This window comes from Lagenorhynchus albirostris, chromosome 11 (assembly GCF_949774975.1).
Source record: "Lagenorhynchus albirostris chromosome 11, mLagAlb1.1, whole genome shotgun sequence".
Taxonomy (NCBI): Eukaryota; Metazoa; Chordata; class Mammalia; order Artiodactyla; family Delphinidae; genus Lagenorhynchus; species Lagenorhynchus albirostris.
In genome coordinates, this window is record NC_083105.1 from 3,655,414 (window position 1) to 3,679,300 (window position 23,887).

General features: G+C 60.0%; 1 protein-coding gene across 6 annotated transcripts in view; it reads right to left on the bottom strand.

The window, feature by feature from the left end:
* GRAMD4 (GRAM domain containing 4) overlaps positions 1-22,902 on the bottom strand; it is a 77,112-nt gene extending 54,210 nt beyond the window's left edge. For 4 of the 6 annotated variants that reach the window (XR_009543229.1, XR_009543228.1, XM_060164312.1 and 1 more), the window contains exon 1: positions 22,744-22,902. Coding sequence is in view for 2 of the 6 variants with exons in the window: in XM_060164312.1 (XP_060020295.1) it covers positions 22,744-22,772 (29 nt within the window). In the remaining 4 variants the exon portion in view is untranslated. The remainder of the gene's footprint in view (positions 1-22,743) is intronic. The other 2 variants (XM_060164314.1, XM_060164315.1) reach the window with 2 other exon arrangements.
* Positions 22,903-23,887: the final 985 nt, after the last annotated feature.

Genomic DNA, 23,887 nt, shown 5'->3' on the forward strand with positions numbered 1-23,887 from the left:
AGGGGGACATCATTCAGCCTTCCAAAGGAAGGAAGCGGTGACACGTGCTACCACCCTGAGGACATTAAGCTCAGTGATATAAGCAGGTCACAAAAAGACAAACACTATATGATCCACTTATGTGAGGCACCCAGGAGTCAAATCCACAGGGACAGAAAGAAGGATGGTGGGGGCCAGGGGCTGGGGGACGGGGCTGGGGAGGGAGTTTCAGATTGGGAAGATGAGGCAGTTCTGAAGGTGGGTGTACATTAACTGTGCACTAAGTACAATGTGAACGTACTTAAAGCCACTGAACGGTACATTTCAAAAACGGTGTAAACCTTATGTATATTTCACCAAATATTTATTGGTATATAGTGTTATTTACACATATTATGTCATGTGTATTTTCCATATTTACGTATAAAGAGAGAGGAAAGGTGGGGAGAATGTCACACAAAACCCTAAAATAATCTATAAACAATGTGATTCCCCTTAAAAGAATAACAAGGGCTTCCCTGGTGGCGCGGTGGTTGAGAGTCCGCCTGCCGATGCAGGGGATGCGGGTTCGTGCCCCGGTCCGGGAGGATCCCGCATGCCGCGGAGCGGCTGGGCCCGTGAGCCATGGCCGCTGAGCCTGCGCGTCCAGAGCCTGTGCTCCGCGACGGAGGGGCTACAGCGGTGAGGGGCCCCGCGTACCGCAAAAAAGAATAACAAAAAGGTTTTAGAGGAAGCAAGACAAGCTCGGTCTACAGCTTATAAGGAAAAAACAGCCAAGTAGCCGGGACAATTCTGAAAAGCAAGAGTGATGAGGGGAGACTGGCCCTGCCACGTAATAAAACACGACGCAGCTACGGTCAAAGGTAAAAGTGCGATGATAGCACGTGAATACACGGCAGAGCCGTGGAACGAACGAGAACGTACAGAAACAGACCCAGACCTAACTGGGATCAAAGGGGCCTCCTCAGAGGGGAGACACACATCATTCAACAAGTGATGCTGGGACATCCCGAGCTTCGTGGGCAAAGACAATGCTGGAACCATACCTCACACCCCGCCCCCCGAAACAAATTCAAAATGGACCAAAGGCTTGAGTGTAAAATAAGGAAAGCAGGGAAGGAGCCAGGGGGGCCATGGCGGGGGGACTCAGAACCTGGGGGTCAGGCAGGGCCATTCCAAAGCAAGACGTGACACATGATAAAGGAGACGACAGATTATGCAAAAACACATTTCCGCAAGGCGAAAGCCTCCATAAACAGTCAAAGATAAATGGTAACCCTGGAAAACGTATCTGCAGCACATATCACAAAGGATTAATTTGTCTAATGTTGAAAACAGCCCAGGAGAAAAATGGGCAAGAGATACAGACGGTCCATAGCAAAGGAAAACAAACAGCTCTTAACTACATGAAACGGCAATCAACCTTCACTTACAAAGAGAAAAACACAAATCAAAATTACATCAGGAAACCATTTTCCTAACAGACTGGCAGAGACGCAGCATGCGGCTGTCAGGACAGGCAAAGGGGGTCCGCTTCCCGCGCCCCCTCCCCCAGCTTAGGAGTGGAGCAGAGGGCAATTTTACAAAATCCAGTAAAGCCACACTTCCGTTTCCAGGAATATCTCCTACTCACACTTGCAAAACGACATGTGGGCGAGTCGTTTCATTCCAGTGTGTACGCCTGCTACCTGCCAGGAGCGTGGTGCCGCCCCTGTGTCCTGGGGAGAAGGGGTGGGTAGACTCAGGCAGGACGGGGACCCAGCGCAGGCTGCAACCCCTTCTGAACAAACTCCTGAATGCGTGGACTAGGCCACATAAATGAAGTTCAAAATTAAAATTTTAAGGTAAAAGAAATAAGGAGGGTTCAAATAAAACAGAAAAAAAAAAAAAAACTTTAAAAAGAGCCCTCACTCTCCACTGCAGGGACATCTCTCCTGGATCTCAGAGTGTGGTCCAGGAGCCCTGGGGGGCCCCAAGACCCTCTCAGGGGGCCCAGGAGGTCAGACCTACTTAACAGCAATCCTCAGACATCGTCTGCTTTGCGTACTTGCCCCCTTGAGGCCCCACCGGCTATGGGGGTGATGGCGGGGGCCCAGAGAACCCAGCTGTCTTTGATTAACCAGACCCCGCCAAGGCCTGCAAAACCACCAGGTGCCCCCTTCACCACTAGTTTCCCCTTTTGGGGGAAAATAGTGATTTTTTTAAAAAACAAAAATATGTTATTTATGTTAACGTGTAATGGGTTTACAGTTGGCAGTTTTCGATAAATAAATGTTTGTAAATTTCTTAGTTTTAATTTCTCACGCAGGAAAGAGCCATGGCTACCTACCACATAAACAGGCTTTCTGATGACTTCGCTAACTCACGATCAAAGGGGTTGCGAGACCAGACTCTGAGAAGCCCTGGCCTGTTCCAGTGCTTCGGGGCGGAGATGCGGGGATGGGCTCGGACACCGTGCCCTGAGGGCGCCCCCATCAGCCCCCTGCTCCCCATGACCCCAGCCCTGGCCTTGGGCAGCTGCAGCGGGGCCCCGGCAGGGGGCTGTGTCCACGGGCACAACCCCAGACCCTGGGTGAGGGGAGAGGCAGAGAGCCGGCCACGGGCGTGCGGCAGGCTGGACAGCAGGCCCGGCCTGGCTCCTATACCCAGCCACGGTCCCCAGTGTGCCGTGCAGAGCAGCCCAGGGCTCTCACCCGCACCATGCCCCGGCCTGGCCTCCTCAGTGGAGGTGGAGGGCCGTGGACTGGAGGCCCAGCACCAGGAGAGGGCACGGTCGATGGGGGTGTGAGGGCCCGAGCCATCCTGTCCTTGGGGGAGAGCCTCACAGTGACCTGACATCCTGCCGCTAGGAGAACAGGAGACTGCCAGCACTCAGGTGACACCTGTGGGAAGGGTTACAAGCCAGTGGCAGCGTTCTCGAGATCACAGGCACTGCCGGCCTGGAGAAATCAAGGCGTAAAATAGTCCATTTCCAAAACAGATGCTCTGGAAAGAATAATTTTGTGGCCAAAGGGCTCCTCTCTCCGCAGGACCCTGTGACAAATCGTTCTGCAAACAGCAAGCCGTGCTGGTGCCTTAAAGGTAAGATGAGATCTGCAATCATCTACTTTATTGGCTATTCCCTGGGGAGAAAGCGCCGCTGGCAGCAAGATGCACCTGGGATTCTCCTAAATCGGTCTCCAGAGGAGGTCCCCACGTGGGGAGAGCCTTCGGACAGCCACTCTTCCACAAAGGTAATTAAAGCAAAGCGCGCACTTGCTTCCGGGAACAGTCGTGGCAGAATCCATCAGCCTGTGTGGCTATGATGCTTTAGGTGGCTGATCTGTGGAAACGTTCTCATCCCCACCTTCCAGAGAACTGAGCGAACACGTTCAGTGCAGGTTACAGCATTAGGTGACATAAACTTTTAAAAAAAATGAATAACCCCACGCACAACCATGAAAATAATGGCTCACGATCTGAAAAGCCAATGGCCGTCTGCGTCCTACATAATTAACGATGCAGCTACCAACGCACACAGGCGCAGGAACAGCCCCAGCCCCACCTGCTGCCGCAGGTCCCAGCAATCCACTCCCTGTGCGCTGGGGACCCGCTCCGTCTCCGGACGTCCCCACTGGACCCCACACCTCAGCCAGCCCCATCCCCACACTGCCCATCACAGTCCCCGGGACCCTCTTCCCGTCCAACATGCCCACCACCCCCAGGGGCTGCAGAGCACTGGGCCACCAGTGACCCCCACCCCCCAGCTCACAGCAGACGCTCCCCACCAGCCTTCAGGTGAGAGCGGTCTCACCTTCCCGGGACACATCTCCCTGGGCTCAGGCCTCTGGCCCATTCACTCCTCTCCTTTCAGTCCAGGCCTGGAATAGCATAGCCCCCACAGCTGATAAGGACATGGGGCCCACACAAAACCTGCTCAGTCCTCACCTCCTATGCTGGCCAGGGAGGGGGAGGGGGAGGGGAGGGGGAGGGGAGAGGGGAGGAGGGGGAGGGGAGAGGGGAGAGAGGAAGGGGGAGGGGAGAGGGGAGAGAGGAAGGGGAGGGGAGGGGGAGGGGAGGCAGGGGAGGGGAGGGGGAGGGGAGGGGATGGGAGGGGGAGGGGAGGGAGGGGAGGGAGGGGGAGGGAGGGGAGGGAGGGGGAGGGAGGGGAGGGAGGGGGAGGGAGGGGAGGGAGGGGGAAGGGAGGGGAGGGAGGGGGAAGTAGAGGGGAGGGGAGGGGGAGGGGGAGGGGAGGGAGTGGGGAGGGGAGGGGATGGAGGGGGAGTACAGGGGAGGGGATGGAGGGGGAGTACAGGGGAGGGGAGGGGGGAGGGGAGGGGAGTGAGGAGGAGGGGGAGCTCCTGTTTCTGACATCAGGTATTCCTGCCCCTCAGAGGAGCACAGCACTGTGCTGCTCCCCCCCCACATTGGACCACAGGGTCTCCCCAGCCACCCCTTCCCACCCCCTCCCACCTTACAGTTGAGGGTGTGGCCTTCTGGACAGGCTCCTCCCCCCAGGCTGTCCCCCTGCAGCTCAGCTAACCAGAACCCCACGACCTGGCCCCACCCCGAGCAGCCTGAATCCAGCCTCAGCAAAGCACAGCAAATCAGACCCAAACCAGCATTTCATCTTAAGAAAGGGGGGCGGGGGGGAGGGCTTCCCTTGTGGTGCAGTGGTTAAGAATCCACCTGCCAACGCAGGGAACACAGGTTCAAGCCCTGGTCTGGAAGATCCCACATGTCGTGAGGCAACTAAGCCTGTGAGCACAACTACTGAGCCTGCGCTCTATAGCCCGCGAGCCATAACTACTGAGCCCACATGCACAACTACTGAGCCCATGCACCTAGAGCCTGTGCTCCACAAGAGAAGCCACCGCAATGAGAAGCCCGCGCACTGCAAAGAAGAGTAGCCCCCGCTCACTGCAACTAGGGAAAGCCTGCGCACAGCAACAAAGACCCAAAGCAGCCCAAAATAAATAAATTAAATAAATAATTTTTTTAAAAAAAAGGATAGAGGAGGGACACTTAACAGGGTCTCCTGTCAGGATGCACTGCAAACAAGGTTCTCTTCTTGTCTGATGAGAATCGTCAGGCAACAAAAACCAATGGGCAAGATACAGACCCCCCCACGCCCACGTCCCTAGTCCCCACTTACCAGAGCAGAAGAGAACCAAGCATCTCGCTAGAACTTTCATCCAAGTCTGACCATAAAAACAATCACTGCCAAACCCTTAATGAACTAAAAACCATAACTCATGAGAACGTACCACGTTCCACTGCACCCGAAAAACAAGCTGTGAAAGCTGATAAAATGGATAAAAACCTACATTTCATATAAACTTGCCCTGAGAACCATAACCTGCAAATAAAGCTGGACTTGTCTTCGTCCTCATTAAAACCCTGCAGGAACCACCTGAAACCCCGAGAGCTCACCCAGTGGGCTTCCTCCAGACGGAAGCCAGGGCCCAGCTCAGCGCACCACCCCACTCCCACACGCGGCGGAGGCTCCAGAGCACCTCTCTTTGGGAAAACCCAACATCCCACGGAAACAATCCCGCACGGAGCTCTGCCTGCGCGGGTCTCCTGCCAGGATCAGCACGCCAAGAGCATCAAAGGAACCCTCTCCGTCTGCGCGCCTGCTGGAGACCCCCCTGGTCCGCAGCCAAGGGGCCCCAGGGTCTGGCCCTGGATTCCCAGGGGAGGGCAGGACCCTTCGAAAGCAGGCGTGCAGACCTGGCGTAACCAGATAAACAGGTTGGCAACACTGAGAAGGGTGGTTTCCAGTCCCACCCCAGGGAGGTAGCTGAGCCCATCCTGCAGCATCAGGAGGCCTCAGTGACAGTGGAAAGGGCCCGGAGATGACAAAGCAACGCCGCCCATGGGGCCCAACCTCCCAACTCCAAAAGGGAACGAAATCCCATCAACTGGCTCAGCGGAGAAGTGAGGGAGAACCCGGAAGCCCCAGCCAAGCATCCCCCCCACGGCCCCGAAGGCCTGGCTGCACCCCCAACGGAGAGGGGGGAGGCTCCCTCAGTTACCACACACGTGCTGTGGCAGGTGGCCCACGACCCTGCAGGCAAGGCCGCCCTGACGTCCGTCACCCCATCACACTCACTCCTGTGCAAGCAGCAGCTCTGGCCTCATCACGCGATGTAACAGGTAAGCCTCCGAGCCTGTGTCTCTTCCAGGGGAGCTGGGCCGGGCACCCGGGGGCCTCCTGGCCAGGCCAGGGAGAAGTAGCAGAGGGGAAACTGCAGCTACCTGGCCCCCGACCTCCCCTCGGAGCGCTGGACCTGCACACACAGGATCCCCACCAACTCCACAAAGGGCCTTTCCCTCGAGTCCATCCACCTGGGACTTCGGCTCGGCACAAAGGGCGCGGGAGTGGCCGAGGCCTTCCCGGCTGGGAGGCCCCTAGGCTATCCCCTCCTCCCCTCCCCCGCCACGAGCTCGAAAAGGGGGCAGAGGATTTAATGGCTGCTGGCTGTGGGCAAGTGGCCAATCACCCCTCACCCCCGTCGGGCAGGGCGGCGCCTGCCTGGGCAGTGCGGGCTGGGGGTTCTCTCTGCACAGGGGCAGGGGACCCCCCATGGCACAGGGGACAGTCAGCCAGAAGAGCTGCTCCCCTGGCGACTGCCTGGGTGGCTCGGGCTGGGGGTGGACACGGGGAGGGGGCGGGGGGCAGAGGCGGGACGCGGGGCCTCCATGGCCATGCCAGCGGCTGAGCCTCCTGACGGGAGCTGGCTTCCTCTCAGGTTCCCCACTCTGGGACCCCGGTGCCCCCACCAGGCCCGGATCGCCCTGGGCATCACCACCTCCCTTCCCAGAAAGGCAGGCAGCACCGACGGGCCCCGCCGCAAGATGAGCATCAGTGGTGGGAAACCCTCCACTAAAGGCAGAACCACAGCCCAGGACGCCGGAGTCAGAAGAGACACCCCCCACCAAAGCAACCACATGAAAGCCCCGTCCCAGCGGCCGGTCCCCCAGATCACCACTCACGCTGTCCTGGAACCCTCTCTGCCTCATCCTGCACCTTCCCTGACACATGCAAACGTGCCCTCTGCACCTGCCGCCTCAGTCCCCAGGTGCAGGCAACACACCTGCGTAGGCATCTCTGGGCTGAAGGGCACATCCCTCTGCGCTTGCTTTGTGGGCCCCACCGGGCGGGGGCGAGGACGCGCTTCCCTGGAAGCTTTGCCTCTTGACGGCCCCTCAGGCCCCCGTGACACCCCAACGAGGCCAGGTGTGCAGGGCCCACAACCTTCCCCTCCTCTCCCAGGACCAGGGCAGCCCCAGCCTCTACCACCAGCCCTGACCTCCTCCCCAGGCCATTTCTACACCTGAGACCTCTGGAAACACCTGCCCTCCCTGGGCTGATCCCCAAAGGTTCCTCACCACCCCCAGGGAGGCTCTACCTCCAAGAGGCTGGGAGCCTCCCCACTCACACACCCCCGCCACTCTCCTCTGGCTGCTTCTGGCCTCTCCCCTACACCCCACACATGCCTGAACACACCTGGCCCCTCGTGTGCTTCCATACCTGCTCTGGCCTTCAATGCTCTTTAATATCATCATCCCACCTGCTCTGCCCAGACCATGTCCACCAGTCCTTCAAGATTCAATCAGAAGGAGAGGGGCAGGGAGCAGGACCCTCCAGGGACCAGTCAGACCCCAGGGATGAAGCAGCAGTACTGAGACAGCGGGCTGTCGGCCCGAGGAAGGCACATGAGGAAACGGGGGAGCTGGAGCTGGTGATCATGGGCACGGAGGCTAGGGGCGCACAGCTGAGATCTCGGGCTCAGTGATGGGGGTGATAGGCAAGGCCCCAGCTTGTGCTTCGGAGGTGAACTCGAGGGTGCCTGTTACATTAAAAATAACTAAACAGGACTTCCCTGGTGGCACAGTGGTTAAGAATCCACCTGCCAACGCAGGGGACACGGGTTCGAACCCTGGTCCGGGAAGATCCCACATGCTGCGGAGCGACTAAGCCCATGCGCCACAACTACTGAGCCTGAACTCTAGAGCCTGCGAGCCACAACTACCGAGCCCGCGTGTCCCAACTACTGAAGCCCACGTGCCTAGAGCCTGTGCTCCACAAGAGAAACCACCGCGATGAGAAGCCCGTGCACCACAACAAAGAGTAGCCCCCGCTCGCCACAACTAGAGAAAGCCCGTGCGCAGCAACAAAGACCCAACGCAGCCATAAATAAATAAATAATTTAAAAAAAAAAATAAGTAACTAAACAGAAAAGAGGCTCCTGCAGGACCAGTGAAGGCTGCACACCATGACCCAAGGACTATGGCTTCTCCAATTCGTTGCACCTGAGGTCCAAAAATATGAAAAAAACAAGATTCAGCCCCTAAGTCTCCCCTTAAAAGTCTGCTCCAAGCCCATATATGCTGCTCCGGAAACTCGGCCACGTAGGGCGGCGCCAGCCCCACACCTGCCTCCCCGCCCAAGGATGTTCCTCTAAGGGACACTGCTGGCGTCTAGCAACCTGCCCTCCGCATGCGGCGGCCCAGCAGCTAAGAAGCCCCAAGAACATCTGCTAAATGGACAAGGGCCACAGATCCGTCCTCTGCATCCGTCTGAAGGCCTCGCGTGAAGAGCGCACACAGCCAGGCACACTTGGGGTGAAGCTTCTGGCTGAACCCGAGGTTGAGGGGAGAGAGCTGGCAGGTGGAAATCCAGCCACGGCTCCTCCGCCTCAAGTCAGAACTCATGGGGACGCTTCAAACATCTGTTCCAAAAGACTGACCTTCTGCTCTTGGTGAAGGGAAAGGGTCTGCAAATCAGTCAACAAGGTTTCCAGGTTTCTTCGGCAGAAACAGTATTTTCAAGCATTTGAGAACAGTGAAGATAAAATCAATTCCTTTATGTTTTTTTGTCCCAATGATTTCTTTTTTAAAAACCTACATGGAGAGAGTTCTAATTTAGGTTATGTTGGTGCACAAAAATAATCCCAGAGTAGGGTTTATATCTTCTAATTATACAGAATTTAGGACAAAATATTCATGCAAGTGATTCTGAAACACTTGATAAATAGGTCATAATAGGCCCTCTTTATTGCCAAGAGGTTTTTTTTTTTTTTTTTTTTGCGGTACGCGGGCCTCTCCCTATTGTGGCCTCTCCCATTGCGGGGCACAGGCTCCGGACGCGCAGGCTCAGCGGCCATGGCTCACGGGCCCAGCCACTCCGCGGCACATGGGATCGTCCCGGACCAGGGCACGAACCCGCGTCCCCCGCATCAGCAGGCGGACTCTCAACCACTGCACCACCGGGGAAGCCCTTATTGCCAAGAGTTTTAAACTTAGCCCAGCAGGGCCAGCCTCTATATGCAGAACCAGCGACAGGCAACAGGCAGGAGGCCGGCAGCACCCTCCGTGGTGCCGGCCACATCCTGGGAGAGCGGGTTTATAAAAGCCAGTGGAGGGCTGGTCCCCATAAACATAAGCGGTGGAATGCAAAGACTCTCAGGATGGAAAGCTGCTTTGAACTCGAGTCTCCTGCTGGTGTAGGACGATGCAGCTCCTCCCTGGTCCGATCCGATCCAAGCGAAGAGCGAAAACACTCAGGAGAGAAACAGAACCCAGCCCGCCCCCCGCTGGGAGTGACCCACTTAGCGTGAGGCTGGGGCTCTGCATCCTCACTACCACGCGGTGCAAACACTCGCTTCACTATTTTTAATCATACAATTAAGCGGTCAGCTATCAAAGATACACACCTGCGAAACTTAAAAGGAGATGGACGGTCAACTCAAGTCGGGGGGGGCGGGGGAGGAGTGGCGCTGGGCCTCAGGGGACGGGCATCAGCGGGCTTCCCTCAAACACGCTCCGATGCCTTAGGCCAAGCGCTGGGCACCACGGGAACGAGTGAGACGGTCCCTGTCGGCCCTCACGGAGCCCACGGTTACACTGTCCGGTCGATGCCAACGGGCTCTCCCCATCCCTCCATGGCCATGGCTAACTGTCGGCGGCAGGGGCGGGTGGGGGGAGGGAACTCGGGACTTGTGGGGGACCTAACCAGGGACGTCAGCCTGGGCCCTGCTTAGCTTTGGAAAACGTGGAGTCAAACCACAGTCCATTTGCTGATGCAGCAGCAGTTAAGTCCTGAATCGGAGAACGCACGAGGAAGAGGGATTTCACGGCCACGTTGGCCCTGGATGAGGGAGGACATGCCAGGGAAGCAGTCACCTGCCCAGGCCCGTCAGCTCCAGGCACCCGGCTCCCGTTCCAGGCCCCTGCCTTCTCCAGCCGCTTTTCTAAACTGGAAGCCTCGCGGGACTTCCCCAGTGACCCAATGGTTAAGACTCCGAGCTTCCACTGCAGGGGGCATGGGTTCGATCCCTGGTCGGGGAACTAAGATCCCAAGTGCCACGCGCAGTGCAGCCAAAAACTAAAAAAATATAAATAAAAAAATAAACCGGAAGCCTCACCATCATCCTCGGCTGTCCTCACACAGACGCTGCGGGTGCGCCCTTCCAACCTCTCCCGCCCCTGCCCCCAGGATCCAGGCCTCTCCCCCGCAGCCGGCCCGCGCTTGTTTCTCCCTCCCCTCCCCCATCAAGCTGCCTAAGCCAGGCCAGTCCTGAGCAACAGCTGACGCCCACCGACCGGCATCCCACCGACCGGCATCCGCATCGGCAACCCCGGGCCTGGGTCACATACACAGTGACAGTGATGTCCCAGCCCCCCAGGGTCACCTCCCCTGGGGGTTAAGGAGTCCCCCACCCCCCCAGCGGCCTTCTCAGCTCTCCGGAGGTGCCCTGCAGCTCCTGGAGAGACACACATGGCAGACAGAAAGGCATGGGACAGGCCTCCCAAGACAGGGTGGGGGATGGTCCCTGTGCCCCGAGAGCTGCGCGAGCCAGTCCCCTGCTCAGTCCCGCCTGCCTTGGGAAGGAACCAAGGGCCCGAGGCCTGTGCAGGCCACCAAGGGCGGTGGAGACACCTCAAGGCCCTGCTGACTGCCAGTGGCTTAGCTACCCAGGCCACAGTAGGTGGGTGACAGTGACCTTTGGAATCACCCAGCCTCACTGGCCCAGGCCTGCCCTCAAGGGGCTCAGGGTCTAGTGCGGGAGACCCATCCCCACACATTACATGCCAGGCGGCGGGGCCGGGTAAGGGGCTCAGGGGGTCTGGCATGTGCAACCGTAGAACCCGGGTGTTGAGAACAGCCTCCCTGAGGGGTGCGGGAGGTGGTGAGGCCCTCGGGCACACACCTGGAGGGGGTGGGCCACCCAGAGCCCTGAGGAGTGGGCCTGGCACAAGGGGTGAAGGGTCCACGTGAGGCCCACAGGTGCGTATCAGGGCGACAGCTTTGACCTCTGAAAACACTTAAATAAACCCGACGAGAGGGCAGGTGGGCCATGGACAAGGGTGTGGGCCCTGCAAGCAGCGAGCTGCCAGCCACTTACTTACTGGGTCCCCCCACCCCCCGACTCCCACTTGCTCACCTGCAAAGTGGGGACAAGGTGGCCCTTTCCGGGGTGGCAGCCACCCACGTACATCCCCTGGCGCCCAGACGTGTCTAGATACCAGCAACTGGGCTCATCCGCTCCCAGGGGCATCCTCAGACAGCCCTCCCATGTCCCCCAACCAGCCCAGGCCCACCACACTGTCCCTGTGGGCCACGTGAGGCAGGGTCCCCGACATCCAGGGCTTACCTCCCTTCCCCATCCCGGGCGCATCTCAAGATGGCCAATTCTCCGAACGCAGAGGCGGCCACATCGGGTGGGAGGCCGTTCCAAAGCTTAGACAGTGGCTGGCGAGAGGCCAGGTCTCTCCTTTTCCTGCTTCCAGCCCGCCCGCCCGCAGACAGCAGCACAAACCCCAGCCTGCAGAGAACCTGTCCAGCCGGCCCCTCACCAAGGCAGACAGAGCGGGACCTCAACCTCCCTTCTTGGCGCTGCCAGCACGCCTTCCCCCAGGTGTCCTGCTAGGTCATGAGGATTCCCAGCCCTGCTCCCTCCCCCACTCCCTCCTTCCGCCCTCCCCACCTGCCAGCAGATGAGGGTCGCAGGGGCTTGTGTCCCGGGGGCCCGCCCACCCCGGGAGTCACAATCCTAGATGTCCAGCTTAGAATGTGACAGCCCACCGCCTTGCCCCAGGCCCTCCCAGGAGGGACACAGGCTGCCAGGGCGGGAGCAGCGGGACAGGCTGGCTCCTCCAGCCCTGCCTCCCCTCCTGTCTGGGCCAGCAGCTCCGCCGCCCTCCCGCCCTCGTGCCCAGGGCTCTCTGCCTGCTGACTCATATTTCACTTCCTCTCCCCCAAATGTGCTCGGCAGCAGAGAAGTCACACATCTGCAGCCTCCACCGCGGGGCAGGCTGGGCGCTAAGGAGGATGACCGCCAGTGACCCTCACTCCTTCAAATTCTATTCCAGGTCCAGCTTCCTTGGGTCCCCGTTGCCACCCCTCCCCTCCAGACCTACCCGCCCCCCCCCCACCGCCCTCCACTCTTAGGGGCTGACGTATCCACACATCCCCCGGCTTTCTTAAGCAGTGGCTGTGGAACAAAACACCGCTTTTCCTCCTAATCCAGGATGGGCTCAGCATGCTTGCGACAGGCTCGCCCAACAGGACAGGGCCGGGCAGGGCCTGGGGGCACGCCACCGCTGACCACCCTCCGCAGGCAGCATCGGCCACAGGTCCTCAGGAAGGCCTCCTGTCCAGCCCACCTGTCTCGTTCCTGACCTTCCTCTCTGGATGGACTAGGGAAAGGGCTGCGGACACCAGTCCCTGGACATCTGACCTGGACGCTGAAGCCAGCAAAGGACCCCAAGGACGTGCCCGGGGGGTCTGGGAGGAGCGCACAGCAAGGCTCAGCCTGCAGAGACAAGGGGCAGCGTCACTTGGGGCAGCTCCGCCTCTGGAACACGGCACCTGCGAGATGATTCACACACCTCGCTGGCTTCTCAGCAGTGGCTGGAAGATGAGACACGACCGTCAGCGTGTGGACTGTGCGGCCAGCCCGTGGGCGGGGTGTTATGATCCGGTTCTTCTAAGAGGGAGATTCTGGTGATACTGAGGGTTTGTGTGTTTTCTCAACGACTCAAGTTGCTTCGGAGTTTTAGACGCCAAACTCCCGCCGGAGGCCACCACTGACACGCATCTTCCTGGCTCTGCCCCGCCTGAAGCCGTCTAGGCCGCAGCACTCCCCACTCCCTGCCCCCCGGGCCATCACTGGTCAGACGGGGCTCAGCCCAGCAGTGCAGCACGGCCACCCACACCATAGAGACCCTGCCCCGGATGGCGATCCCCGTCACCCCGAAGCTCTGCAACCAGAGACGGGGAAGCTCATCTCCAGGCAAGCATCTCCCAGCAGCTGTCTGCGGCCTTCACGGGGACCCAGCAGACCCTCAAATATCAACCCAGAAAGCAGGAGGGACGGCTGTGGCACAGCAAGGACCTGGGGTGGGGGGCACCCAGTGGGGGGGGGTCAGGGCGCGCAAGGAGACCCGGCCGGCAGGTGGCCTCCAACAGGGCAGGTGAGCCTCATTCCCAGGAAGGCCCACCCACCCCCACCCCCGCTTCCTTGGGGCTCCCCTCACAGGACCAGGGGAGACGGGGTACCACCTCAGTGAGGCCCCAGCCCCACAGCAGGGAGACGAGGGCTTTCAGGATGCCCGGCCGAAAGCCTGAGCTGGGGCAGGACAGCCAGCCACGTGTCCCATGGCTCCCCCAGCGCGGCCCAGAGCCCAGTCCTGCCCCAGCAGAGGTGGGCCACATGCCAGCTGGGCCTCCAGGAGTCCTGGACAGGAGATGACCTTCGATAAACCGAGCCCACGCCAGCCCCAGCCAGTCCCAGGGAGGGCGGCATGGTGACCCACACGTGTAGACAGTACCGTGTGAACAGAACCTCCCCAAGAGTGTAGACGGCACAGTGTACACGGCGCCTCCTCACAGGCACAGAGGCGGTGCGGTCAGCATGGCAGCTCCCGCCGCTGCTCCGTCACCTGTGGGCCACTCAAAGCGACAGCTGTCGTGGCTGCCGCCCTCAGAAACCCGGAACCTGGCCCACGACACGCGGCACACGGGAGCCAGGCGCTGGGCCAGCCGCTGAGGCCCCGCCGGTGTCCCGTCCACCGACCCTCCCCCCATCTTATCTCAAAAGGGCAGGAGCACGAAGGGACAACCGCGGTTCCAGGCGTCTTCCAAGCCCGCCCAGGTGGCCGCCGCTTTCCTCTGAAGCACAAACCCCGCAAAGCCCTGCCCGTGCCTGCTCTCAGGTCTCCTCGGCCCTGGGTCCAGGGTGCCCGCCCCTGCCCACCAACTCGGCCCTAAAACGGTGGGCACCTTGCTGCCTCTCCCTGTCCCACCTGCTCTGAAGCCTCCAGCCGAAGCCCTCCCCCCGCCAGACCCCACACACATGCAGACAGAAACGGGAGCCGGCATGGGGCCCCGAGTGAACCAGAGCAGAACTCGCCCAGTTCTCTCCTTTCCAGAAAGGAGCCCGGCCTCCGGCCTCCAGCCCTGCTCCAAAGAACCATGGTCGGAGCTGCCCCTCCCCGCTGCAGTGCGAGTTCCGAGGAGGTCAGGGAACTCACGGGCCAGGATCTGAGTCAAAGGTGCGTCTGAGCTCCAAAGGGTCCCGCCGGCAGCCCTCCTCCTCTTGCCGCCGAGGCTGGGCCTCCAGGGTGTGTTCAAAGCCAGCCCCGCTTTCAAATTTCAAAGGGATGCCACGTCTGTGCCCATCCCCACAGGTCTGGGGTGACCAGGCACAGCGAGGAGCCCCCCAGTTCTCTTCTTCTCTCCTTGCAGGTCACAGACCTTCTCAGGGAGGCGGCGGCCCCCCCAGCCTCTGCAGGGCCCGTGCAGAGAACACCTATCAGCGCCCGTCCCAACAGCACAGCAAGAACCCAGGGGAGTAAGAAGGAGCCACACAGGCACACAGCACTCTGGCCCATGAAGCCACTTCCCAGGGGGCGGCGGTAACAGTCTGATCCTACCCTGCAGCTACACTGGAACCGAACGATCAAGTAAACGATGGCAAATGGGGGAAGCCCAGTTTCCCACTGCTGGAATGGAAACCGATCAGCGAGGGGCGCAGTACGGACTATAGGTTATACAGTCACCCTGTATACAGTTATATATAGGTTATAACACGGTAAGGACCATAGGTTATATCACTAGGATGAACTCACGTCTCACTTGATATATTACTTAATGTATTAACACAGACGGTTACACACAGAAGTACTTACAGACGTGTGCACATCCACAGTGTGCATTTCTGCTCTGCCGGCAGAGCGGGCCCAGAGCAATGAGACCCCAGCAGCCACGAGCACACCCAGCGCCCAGATCTTGGTTTCTAAAACCATACTCCAGTAAAAGGACCCAGGCTCCTGGGAGAACTGGCTGATTCTAGGGCTGGGAGCACCCACAGTGCCAGGAAGTGAGGATGCGTCCACATCACCCCACGTGACAGGGGCACGTCAACTGAACTCAGGAACCACCTGAACGAGCTCCCAGCGGCCAAGGCTGGAACAGTCTGACCAACAGAATAAGGAAAGTGGAACTGCACCGTAACTCAAGGTATAAAATAAGGAGGCGTGAATCCATCCTGACGTAAAACATGATTGAATAAACTGAGAAATGGGGGAGACGAGGCAAGTCTCCCATTCAGAAGATTCCAAACTGTTTATAGGCACTCCACCCTCAAACCCCTTACGTGTGGGCTGCACATCCTGACCTCCTTCCAAGGAGGACAGCACGGACAGACGGAAAAGAGTAAGTTTACATCAGCCAGATGACCTAGGCCGACATCACAGGGATCAGTGCCCTGAGGGGATGGGATGAGGGCTCTTCACCTCTGTGACCTTCCTCCCAAAATCCACGACCCCAGTCTAACCCGGAGAGAAACATCCGAATTCCAGCAGGGCATTTCCAACTGTCCAAACTCCAGTGGAGAGCGATCTACAATGTCCTTAATACTCCTCAAGACTGTCAAGTCATCAAGAATAAGAAAAGCCTGAGAAACTGTCCCAGCCCAGAGGAGCCAAAGGAGACATGACAACTGAATGTAGTACGGTGTCCTGGGGTAGAAAAAAGACATTAGGTGAAAACTAAGGGAATCTGAATAAACTGCAGACTTCAGTTAATAATTATCAATATTGGGCTTCCCTGGTGGTGCAGTGGTTGAGAGTCCGCCTGCCGATGCAGGGGACACGGGTTTGTGCCCTGGTCCGGGAGGATCCCACGTGCCGCGGAGCGGCTGGGCCCGTGAGCCATGACCGCTGAGCCTGCACGTCCCGACCCTGTGCTCCGCAGCGGGAGAGGCCCGCATACCGCAAAAAAAAAAAATCAATATTGGTCCATTAATTAATTATAACAACGTTCCACACTAAAGTAAAATGGTAATAATAAGAGAAACCATGGGGAGGGACAGATATATGAGAATTCTGTGTTTTCTTTGTAATGTTTCTATAAGTCTACAACTGTCCTAAAAACTACAGTCTATTATTAGGAAAAAAAAAGAAGTAAAACAAAACCAAAAACCCAGCCTGCCACCCAGTGTGGGCCGTGGCGGGCAGGTAGGGCAGAGGTGGGGCCGGCAGGGCTCAGCTCACTCCGCAGCTCTGCCTGAACGTCCAGGATACCCAGAGCCAGACCCGGGCCTGCCCTTGAGGTGATCCAGAGGACACAGACAGTACAGTTTCAAGGATAATCGAGGAAAAGAAATAGTGGGGCAGCCAGTAAGAGAGCCCATGGGACTCAATGCCTCACAAACACGCCACCCCTGCCATCTGCAACCACTCACCCCCCGACACTGTCTCCAACGAGGCCAGCCAGGAATCAGATGAAAAGCGGGGCCCCTGCTCTCCAGGAGCTCAGAAGGCAGGCAGGTAAACAGAGGATCACACAGGATGATAGGCACAAGGGCCCTAACCCTGGGGGCATGGGAAGGCTAGGAGGGCTTCCTGGAGGAGGTGACTTGAGTGCAGCTCACATAAATGTTAAGTGTACCAAAGGCCACTGAAAATGAGTCATATGAAATGGCTCATGGTGCCGGCACAGAGTTCTCAGACAGCCATAGCGACAGAAGGGGCCGCTACGAACTCTGACCCCGGGTGCCAGGTGATGCAAGGCGAGCTCACCAGGACTGGTGAGAAAGGTCGTCCAGGGTCACCTCGTGCTGGGGAAGAGGGGCCACACTTCAGGAGAGGCACCAAGCACAACTCTGTCACTACACGCTGCCACACAGGTGAAAATGCGTCCCGCTAAGTGAAGGAGAGCAGGGCCAAACCTCCACAGAGCATACGATTCCCCTGATACGAAATGTCCAGGGCAGGCAAATCCATGGAGACAGAAAGCAGATTAGCGGTTGCCAGGGACTAGAGGGAAAGAGAATGAGTGATGGCTAACGGGGGTGATGAAAACGTTCTAAAATTAGATTGTGGTGGTGGCCGCACAATTCTGTGGACATGCTAAGAGTCGGTGAATGGCACCCTCCCTGGCTGGATTGCATGGTATGCGAACTGTGCCTCGATAACGATGTTTAAAAAACAAACGCACACCTCTCTCACTGCCCAGGCCTGCCCCCGCCTTTGGGGAGCCGGGCCCCTCCCCTCCCCCAGCCCCAGCTTAGCTCAGCTGCAGGTGGGCTGACCCCAGCCAGGCCCCCAGGACCCAAAGCTGCTGGTCCCTGGAGGCCAGGCTGCAGAGTGGCCCCCGAGGGCAGAGCAGGGAGCGCCTCCCTCATCCCTGCTCTGGGCTGCTCAGGACCAGAACAAGAGGGAGAGAGCCCCTGCCTCCAGGGAGGACAACTGCTGTGGGGGGCGGGGGAGCAAGTGAGGGGGGACTTTTATAAACCGGGTGCTGAGGGAGGCCTCCCCAGCAAGGGGGATGGAGCAGAGACGTGCCTGACACAAAGGTCTGCCATCCCTGGTACAGCCCTGCAGGCAGCACCTGCGGGGCGGAGGGGGGGAAGGCAGGGCCTCTCTGACCTGGGAGGGGGGCACAGGCTGGGCTCAGGTGAGCCCCACCGCACTCCATTCTGGCGGGCTGGGGAGGGCCTCATGTGCCATGTACCCCCTGCCCACAGGGAAGGACTAGAGGTGGCAGCCCTCTTCACCGATGCTGGGGACCTGACCGCAAGAGGGTTGAGCAGTTTCCCTGGGGGTCCCCGGGCCATGGCAGCCCTCCATGGCGCCAGCACACCTAGTTCTCCCACCACAGCTGAGCTGGGTTTGGCGGCACAGGGGGGCTCTGGGTAGGGCAACCCATCACCACCCCCCCGCCCCGGTTCCCGAGGGACAGAGCAGTGGGGGCTTTCTGAGCGCCCTCACTTCACAGAGCGAGCGGTGCCCGGTGTCAGGGTGTCAGGTGTCTCTCTCCCCAGGTGTGGACTGAGCTTCTGGGAGAGGCAGAGCCCTCACCCCCGACAACAGCCAGGGCGGCTCCATCCAACACCAGCCAGTGCTGGGGCGCACTGGCCCCCTTCACCACGACTCTCTTCCTGGGGGGAAGCTACAATGGTTGGGCCTCCCCACCCAGGGCCTTCCTGGGGGAGGCAGTGCAGACGCGGCCAGCTCGGGCCAGGGCCAGCTCTCAGGCCTCTGGCTTCTATATTCCACACCAAGACCCTTGTTTCCTGGTGACCAAACGGAGGCCCAGAGGGGTTAAGCATCTTGCCCAAGAACACACAGCGACAGACCGAGAGTTTTCTCCACTTAATCCCCCTGCATACAGCACCCAGCTTAGGAACAGATACCCAACTCTGCCACTCACCAGCCTGTGGCCTCTGGGAAGTTACTTAACCTCTCTGTGCCGACGGAGCTAATAATAGCAGTGACCTCCAGCTGTTACGAAAATCAATCATATAAAGTGCGTGGAATGCCATCAGGCCCAGCATAAGAGACGCTCTTGCTATAAGCACACGTTTGATGGCAAAGAGACTTCTCATCATGACTGTAAATTTACTTCCTCTGTTTCTTATACAAACCCCCAGAAATTCAACTGATTATCAGGGAGGCAGTGAGGTTAAGAGCACAGCCTTTGTTGCCAAACAACCCGAGTTCCGATCCCAGCTCTGCTACTTAACTAACTGGGGACTGAGAACAGCCGCCTGCCTCTCTGGGCCTGTTTCTGCCTCCGCGTGAAGGTGGAGGTTGTGAGGACCACGAGGGCCAACGCCTGAAAGACACTTAGCACCGCGCCTGACACTATACTGAGTGATTTCTACTATTAATTTCTTTTTTCGTTTGGACAGGCCAGTCCTTCCTGTCTGCCGGTGTAACCACAGGAGGCTTTAATCACAGGGCTTAAACATCATCACAACCCTGGTTATAACTCAAATGCCAAGTGATCTTAATAACCTTTAGATGGCGGGCGTCATTAATGGTGAATTACAGTCCAAAGTCTCTGCCCGACTCCCCCGTACAGGCCACACGCAGACCCCAAAGGCTCAAGGAACACAGTTTTCTCTAATTAGGGAAACCCTCACTTTCTTCCTCCATCTCAATCAGTAAGAGAAGTCGGACGACCTGCCTTTAAGTTCTCAAGTCAACCAACTGCCTTCCTCTGTCAGCGGCCAGCTCCAAGCAGGTGGCCCGGCTGCCCCTCAGGTGGGGCTGGCTGTGTCTCAGCCACTCTGTCTCCGCAAAATACTCGTCACCGTCAAGGACGCAGGCCCCCTCCTTGTCCCCAGCCAGCAACTGAACTCTCAGCCCCTTCACAAAGGGTGTTTTCTAGATTCTGCCCAGGATAAAGACCCAGTGAGAGCCCCCATTGCCACACCACCCCAAAGCCAAGGACAAATCAGACCTAAACCCCTTGCAGTGCCTAAGGGCCCCCCAGCTGGCTTTCCAGTCCCAAGCAAAGGCCTCCCGAGTGCCACCTGGGTGGTCACACGAGCACGTCTGGGCTGGTAAACAAACAGAAGCTGCTCCCCTGGCAAGGGCATCCGTATTCCTATTACTCACTCTCAATGTCCACGTCTCATTACCCCCAATTCATTTTTAACTACTTTAAGGGGAGGGATGCTCTGCTACATACCCCAAGGCTGTCAGCAGCCTCCACAGGAAGCAGGGGTACTCGGCTTTCGACAAAGATGGTCTCCCTTCCTGCTGGCGACAGGAACAGCAGCCTTGTCCAAGCAGGTCACACAGCCACCACCAGTGTCTTCCGCCCCAGCTGGCAGACGCCCTCCACTGACTGGAGCTCCTCAGACGCTCAGCAAGTCCCCAGCACGGCCACTAGGCAGGAGCCCTCCATCCTGACTACACAGGGTGCCAAACGCCAGAGGCCCACAAGAAGATAAACCAGCCCAGGTCCCCGAGAGGGAGTGGCGCCCAGAAAGGAGGACCTGGCTGGAGCCGAGCCACGCCACAGCGGGAAGCCCACTCCTGCACAGAGCTCAGATACGACTGGCTTCAGGAGGCAAACTCCCAAACCGCGAAGCATGGGGAGCTGGAAGGGGTCCCCTAGGGCCCACGAGATGACAGTGTACCAGTGGTACAACCACTAACATGGGTCACACCATGGAAACATCAGGGGAGCCCTTCGCTTCTCCGATTACATTGATTCCACGGAGATGCAGGCTGGGCCTGGCACTGGTATCTCTGTCACATCTGTAACATCGCTCAGATACTCTGTTACAAACAGAAAACGCGCTTCAGGCTCGCAATCTCCCCTGGCAACTGCACCCTCACTGGAATCTAATAACACTTTGTTTTCATTGGGCCTGAACCACTATTCTATTCTATTGTACAGCAGAAGTGGTGATTCAGGAAAAACGGGCCTGATTCTCCTCGTTTCTAGCTGGTGAAGGTGAGGCCCGGGGAGGGCAGGGGAAGCAGAGGTCACACGGAGCTGGCGACCATCGGGGGGGGGTCCTGACGCCCACTCTGGCTGGACAGATACGAGGAGCGCCTCACAGCCTGGCGGCTTGGAGAGACCACCAGGTTCTCCCTGCATGAAGGGCCCCTGCCCACCCAACTCAGTGGAAGACACAGACTAAGGCGGCCAGGGCCAAGCAAACCACACTTTGAGACCTTCCTGTTCAGTTTCCAGGAAATGCCTTTCCCGAGTGCAGGCAGGCAGACGGCAAAGGGACAGGCCCTGACCGTCCCCAGGCCGCACCTCTGGGACAGCCACACCCCATGAGCCAAGGCAGCCCACAGGAAAGAAGGGCAGAGAGGGGGTGGCGCCGTCTAGAGGCTTCAGGGAACCCTACCTCCTGGTCCCCAGGACCAAGCTGGCACCCCCCCCAAATAGGAGTCCAGCACTGGGCAGCCTGCAGGTTCAAGACCCCTGCCCATGGTCACAGTGCTGCAGAAGGATCAACATCACAGCCAAGACAGAGGGAAGGACAGGCAGGCCAGGTCCCTTACCTGGGCCAGGCAGGGAGTTTTCAGAGGGGTTTGCAACAGGAAGGAGGGGCAGGTTTAATGAGGTCCCTGATCCGAGGGGTCCCAGCTAACATTGTGGGATGTGGTTCCACCCCAGCAGGGGACAAGGGCAACAACTGGAGCACACTCACCCAGCCAGACTGTGCGTCCCCAGATGGGCCTGGGACACGTGGGGCAGAGTCAGGAAATCAACAGCCGCCAGGGGGCGAAGGGCACCTCTGGCCTCTCCAGGGTGTTCTGCTCTCTGCCCTAGGTGTGTCCCGTCGGGGAGGGGGGTGGGGGGGGTCTGTATCACATCATCTAATTCTCTTGTCAGCCCCCCTCCCCGTTTACTGGTGGGGAAACTGAGGCATGAGACGGCTCAAGGCCTTCCTGCCCAAGGTCACCGAACAGATGTGTGACGGAGGCAAGGCTCCAAATTCCTCTCTTTAACTATTGCACAGCCCTGCCCCTGCCAGGCCCAGGCCTGAAACTACCCCTAGGCCTGCGCTGCGATGAGCGCTGGGGCTCAGAAGCCTCCATTTTTGTGGGGGGGAGATGCTCAGAACTCTGTCTTTTCTCCCCAGCCTTCACTAGGAAGACAAGAAGGGAAACCCATCCTGCAGAAGGTGTCGCCCAAACTGAATCCTCCCCGCCTCCGGAAATGCAGGGCTGGCAACAGCCCCAGGGTGGACTCAGCTTCCAGGGGTACCCCCTCAGGTCTATGGCCCTGGCCGGGGCCGCTGCTCCTACTGCCAGAGCCTCCCTGCCCAGACAGGTGCAGCAGCCCGCCCGGCTCCGACTCTCCTCCCTCCCCCGGTGGTAGGCCAGGCCTGGACGGGGGCGCAGGGCCTGCTCTGGGCAGGCGGGGGCCGCGGGCTGGGAGCTGCTGCACTACACCTCTCCTCCGTGCCTGCACGCGGGGCTGGGCCCCAGCAGAGCCCCACCAGCTAAAAGTCCCAAACAAAGGGAAAGGGGACAGGGCGAACGGAGGGGTGCGGGGAGGAGGACGAGCGCCCACAACTTTTTAGCGGGGTCGTCTCTGGGGTCACAGCGGCCGGGGTCTCCCTCCTCCTCTCCTGTCCCCAAGGAGTGAGTGGCGAAGACGACATTTGCCGAGCCCGCCCGTGCCCCAGCCTGGCCGCGGCGACCCCCGCCCTGCCCATCACCACCACCCCACCTCAGGCCCCGCGCCCACGGGACGTCCTCCTCTCCCTGGCCAGCCCGGCACAACGCGGGCCAGGAGACGCCGCGGCCGCGGCGCGCCCAGGCCAACGCGGGACCCGGGGGCGTGTATGCGGGGCGCGCCCGCGCGGGGCCCTGCTAGGAGGGCCGCTGGCTGCGGGCGCCGGGAGAGCGTGGACGAGCGCGCCGGGTCGCGGCTCGGCCGGCCCCCGTGGGGAGCCTGTCCGTGTGTCCGCCGAGGTCTGTGTGGGCGTCCGCACGCGCGCCGCTTACCCTGCGCGGAGACCGGGGCCACCTCTCATCCAACCGTCGCCTCGAAGCCCCCTTCGCCAGCCGCCCGGCCGCGCTGCACCTGCCGCCCGCCCGGGAGCCGAGCGGCGCCGGGGAGCCCGGAGGAGGCGGCCCCGCGGGTCCCGGCCACGAGCGCGGAGGCGGAGGCGGCGGCGGCGGCGGCGGCGGCGGCGGCGGCGGCGGCGGCGGCGGCGGCGGCGCCAGGTCGCGCGCTCGCGTCCCGCTGCGCGAAATCTGCGCACCCCCGGCCCGGCCTGCGCAGCCGCCGCCCCGCCCCGCGCGCGCTCCGCCCCGCCCAACGCCACGCCCCCTCACCGCCACGCCCAACGCCACGCCCCACGACCTGAGCTGGCAAGCCCCGCACCGCCCCGCCGCGCCTTAAAGGAGTCGCGCCCCTCCTTGCGCGGCATCGGGGCAGTCGGCCCACCCAGATGCGGCCCCCTGCGGGGGCTCGTTGCCCTGGCGGATTCGCACGCGAGAGCGAGCTGGGTCATGCGGCACCACCTTTGTTTGGGTGGCCCACGTGCGCCCCCGCCACCTGCACCCACGCGCACGCGCGGCGGCTCCTCCGCGCGGCCGTCCGCTGGTTGCGCCTACGGCCGCGCGGTCCCGCGCGTCTATAGGGCGGACGCCACGGGCACAGCCACGCCCAGGCACGCATGCTGCCGTCACTTCATCCGCGGTCCGCCGGCCAGACACCCCACGGGGGCCGCAGTTGGACCGCCTGAGGTTCAGACCTGGGTCAAAGACTGCTACCGGTGGCGACCACATCCCATAGGGAACCGCCTTTCCCCTGAAGCCACTCTTCGGCCCACCCAGGGGGAGGGTACCTGGACCCTGCAGGGGGAGGGCAGGTGGGGTTGCACACACTCCCTCTAGACTCGAATCTGTAGCGGGGGCTGACCACCCCCCCATGCCCAGGGGCGCTCCCCGACCTCAGGATGCGGGCCTCGTTCTCTGAGTCGCACCTTTGTCATTCAAGGGAGCCCATCCCGCACGCTTGCACACTGCGGGGCGGGGAGTTAGTAGAGGGAGGCAGCTTTAAGCCCACCTGACCCCCGACCCCTGCCCGAGTCTGGACGCGCGCGCGCGCGCGCCCCCAGGAGAACCCTGCACATTCCTTGGC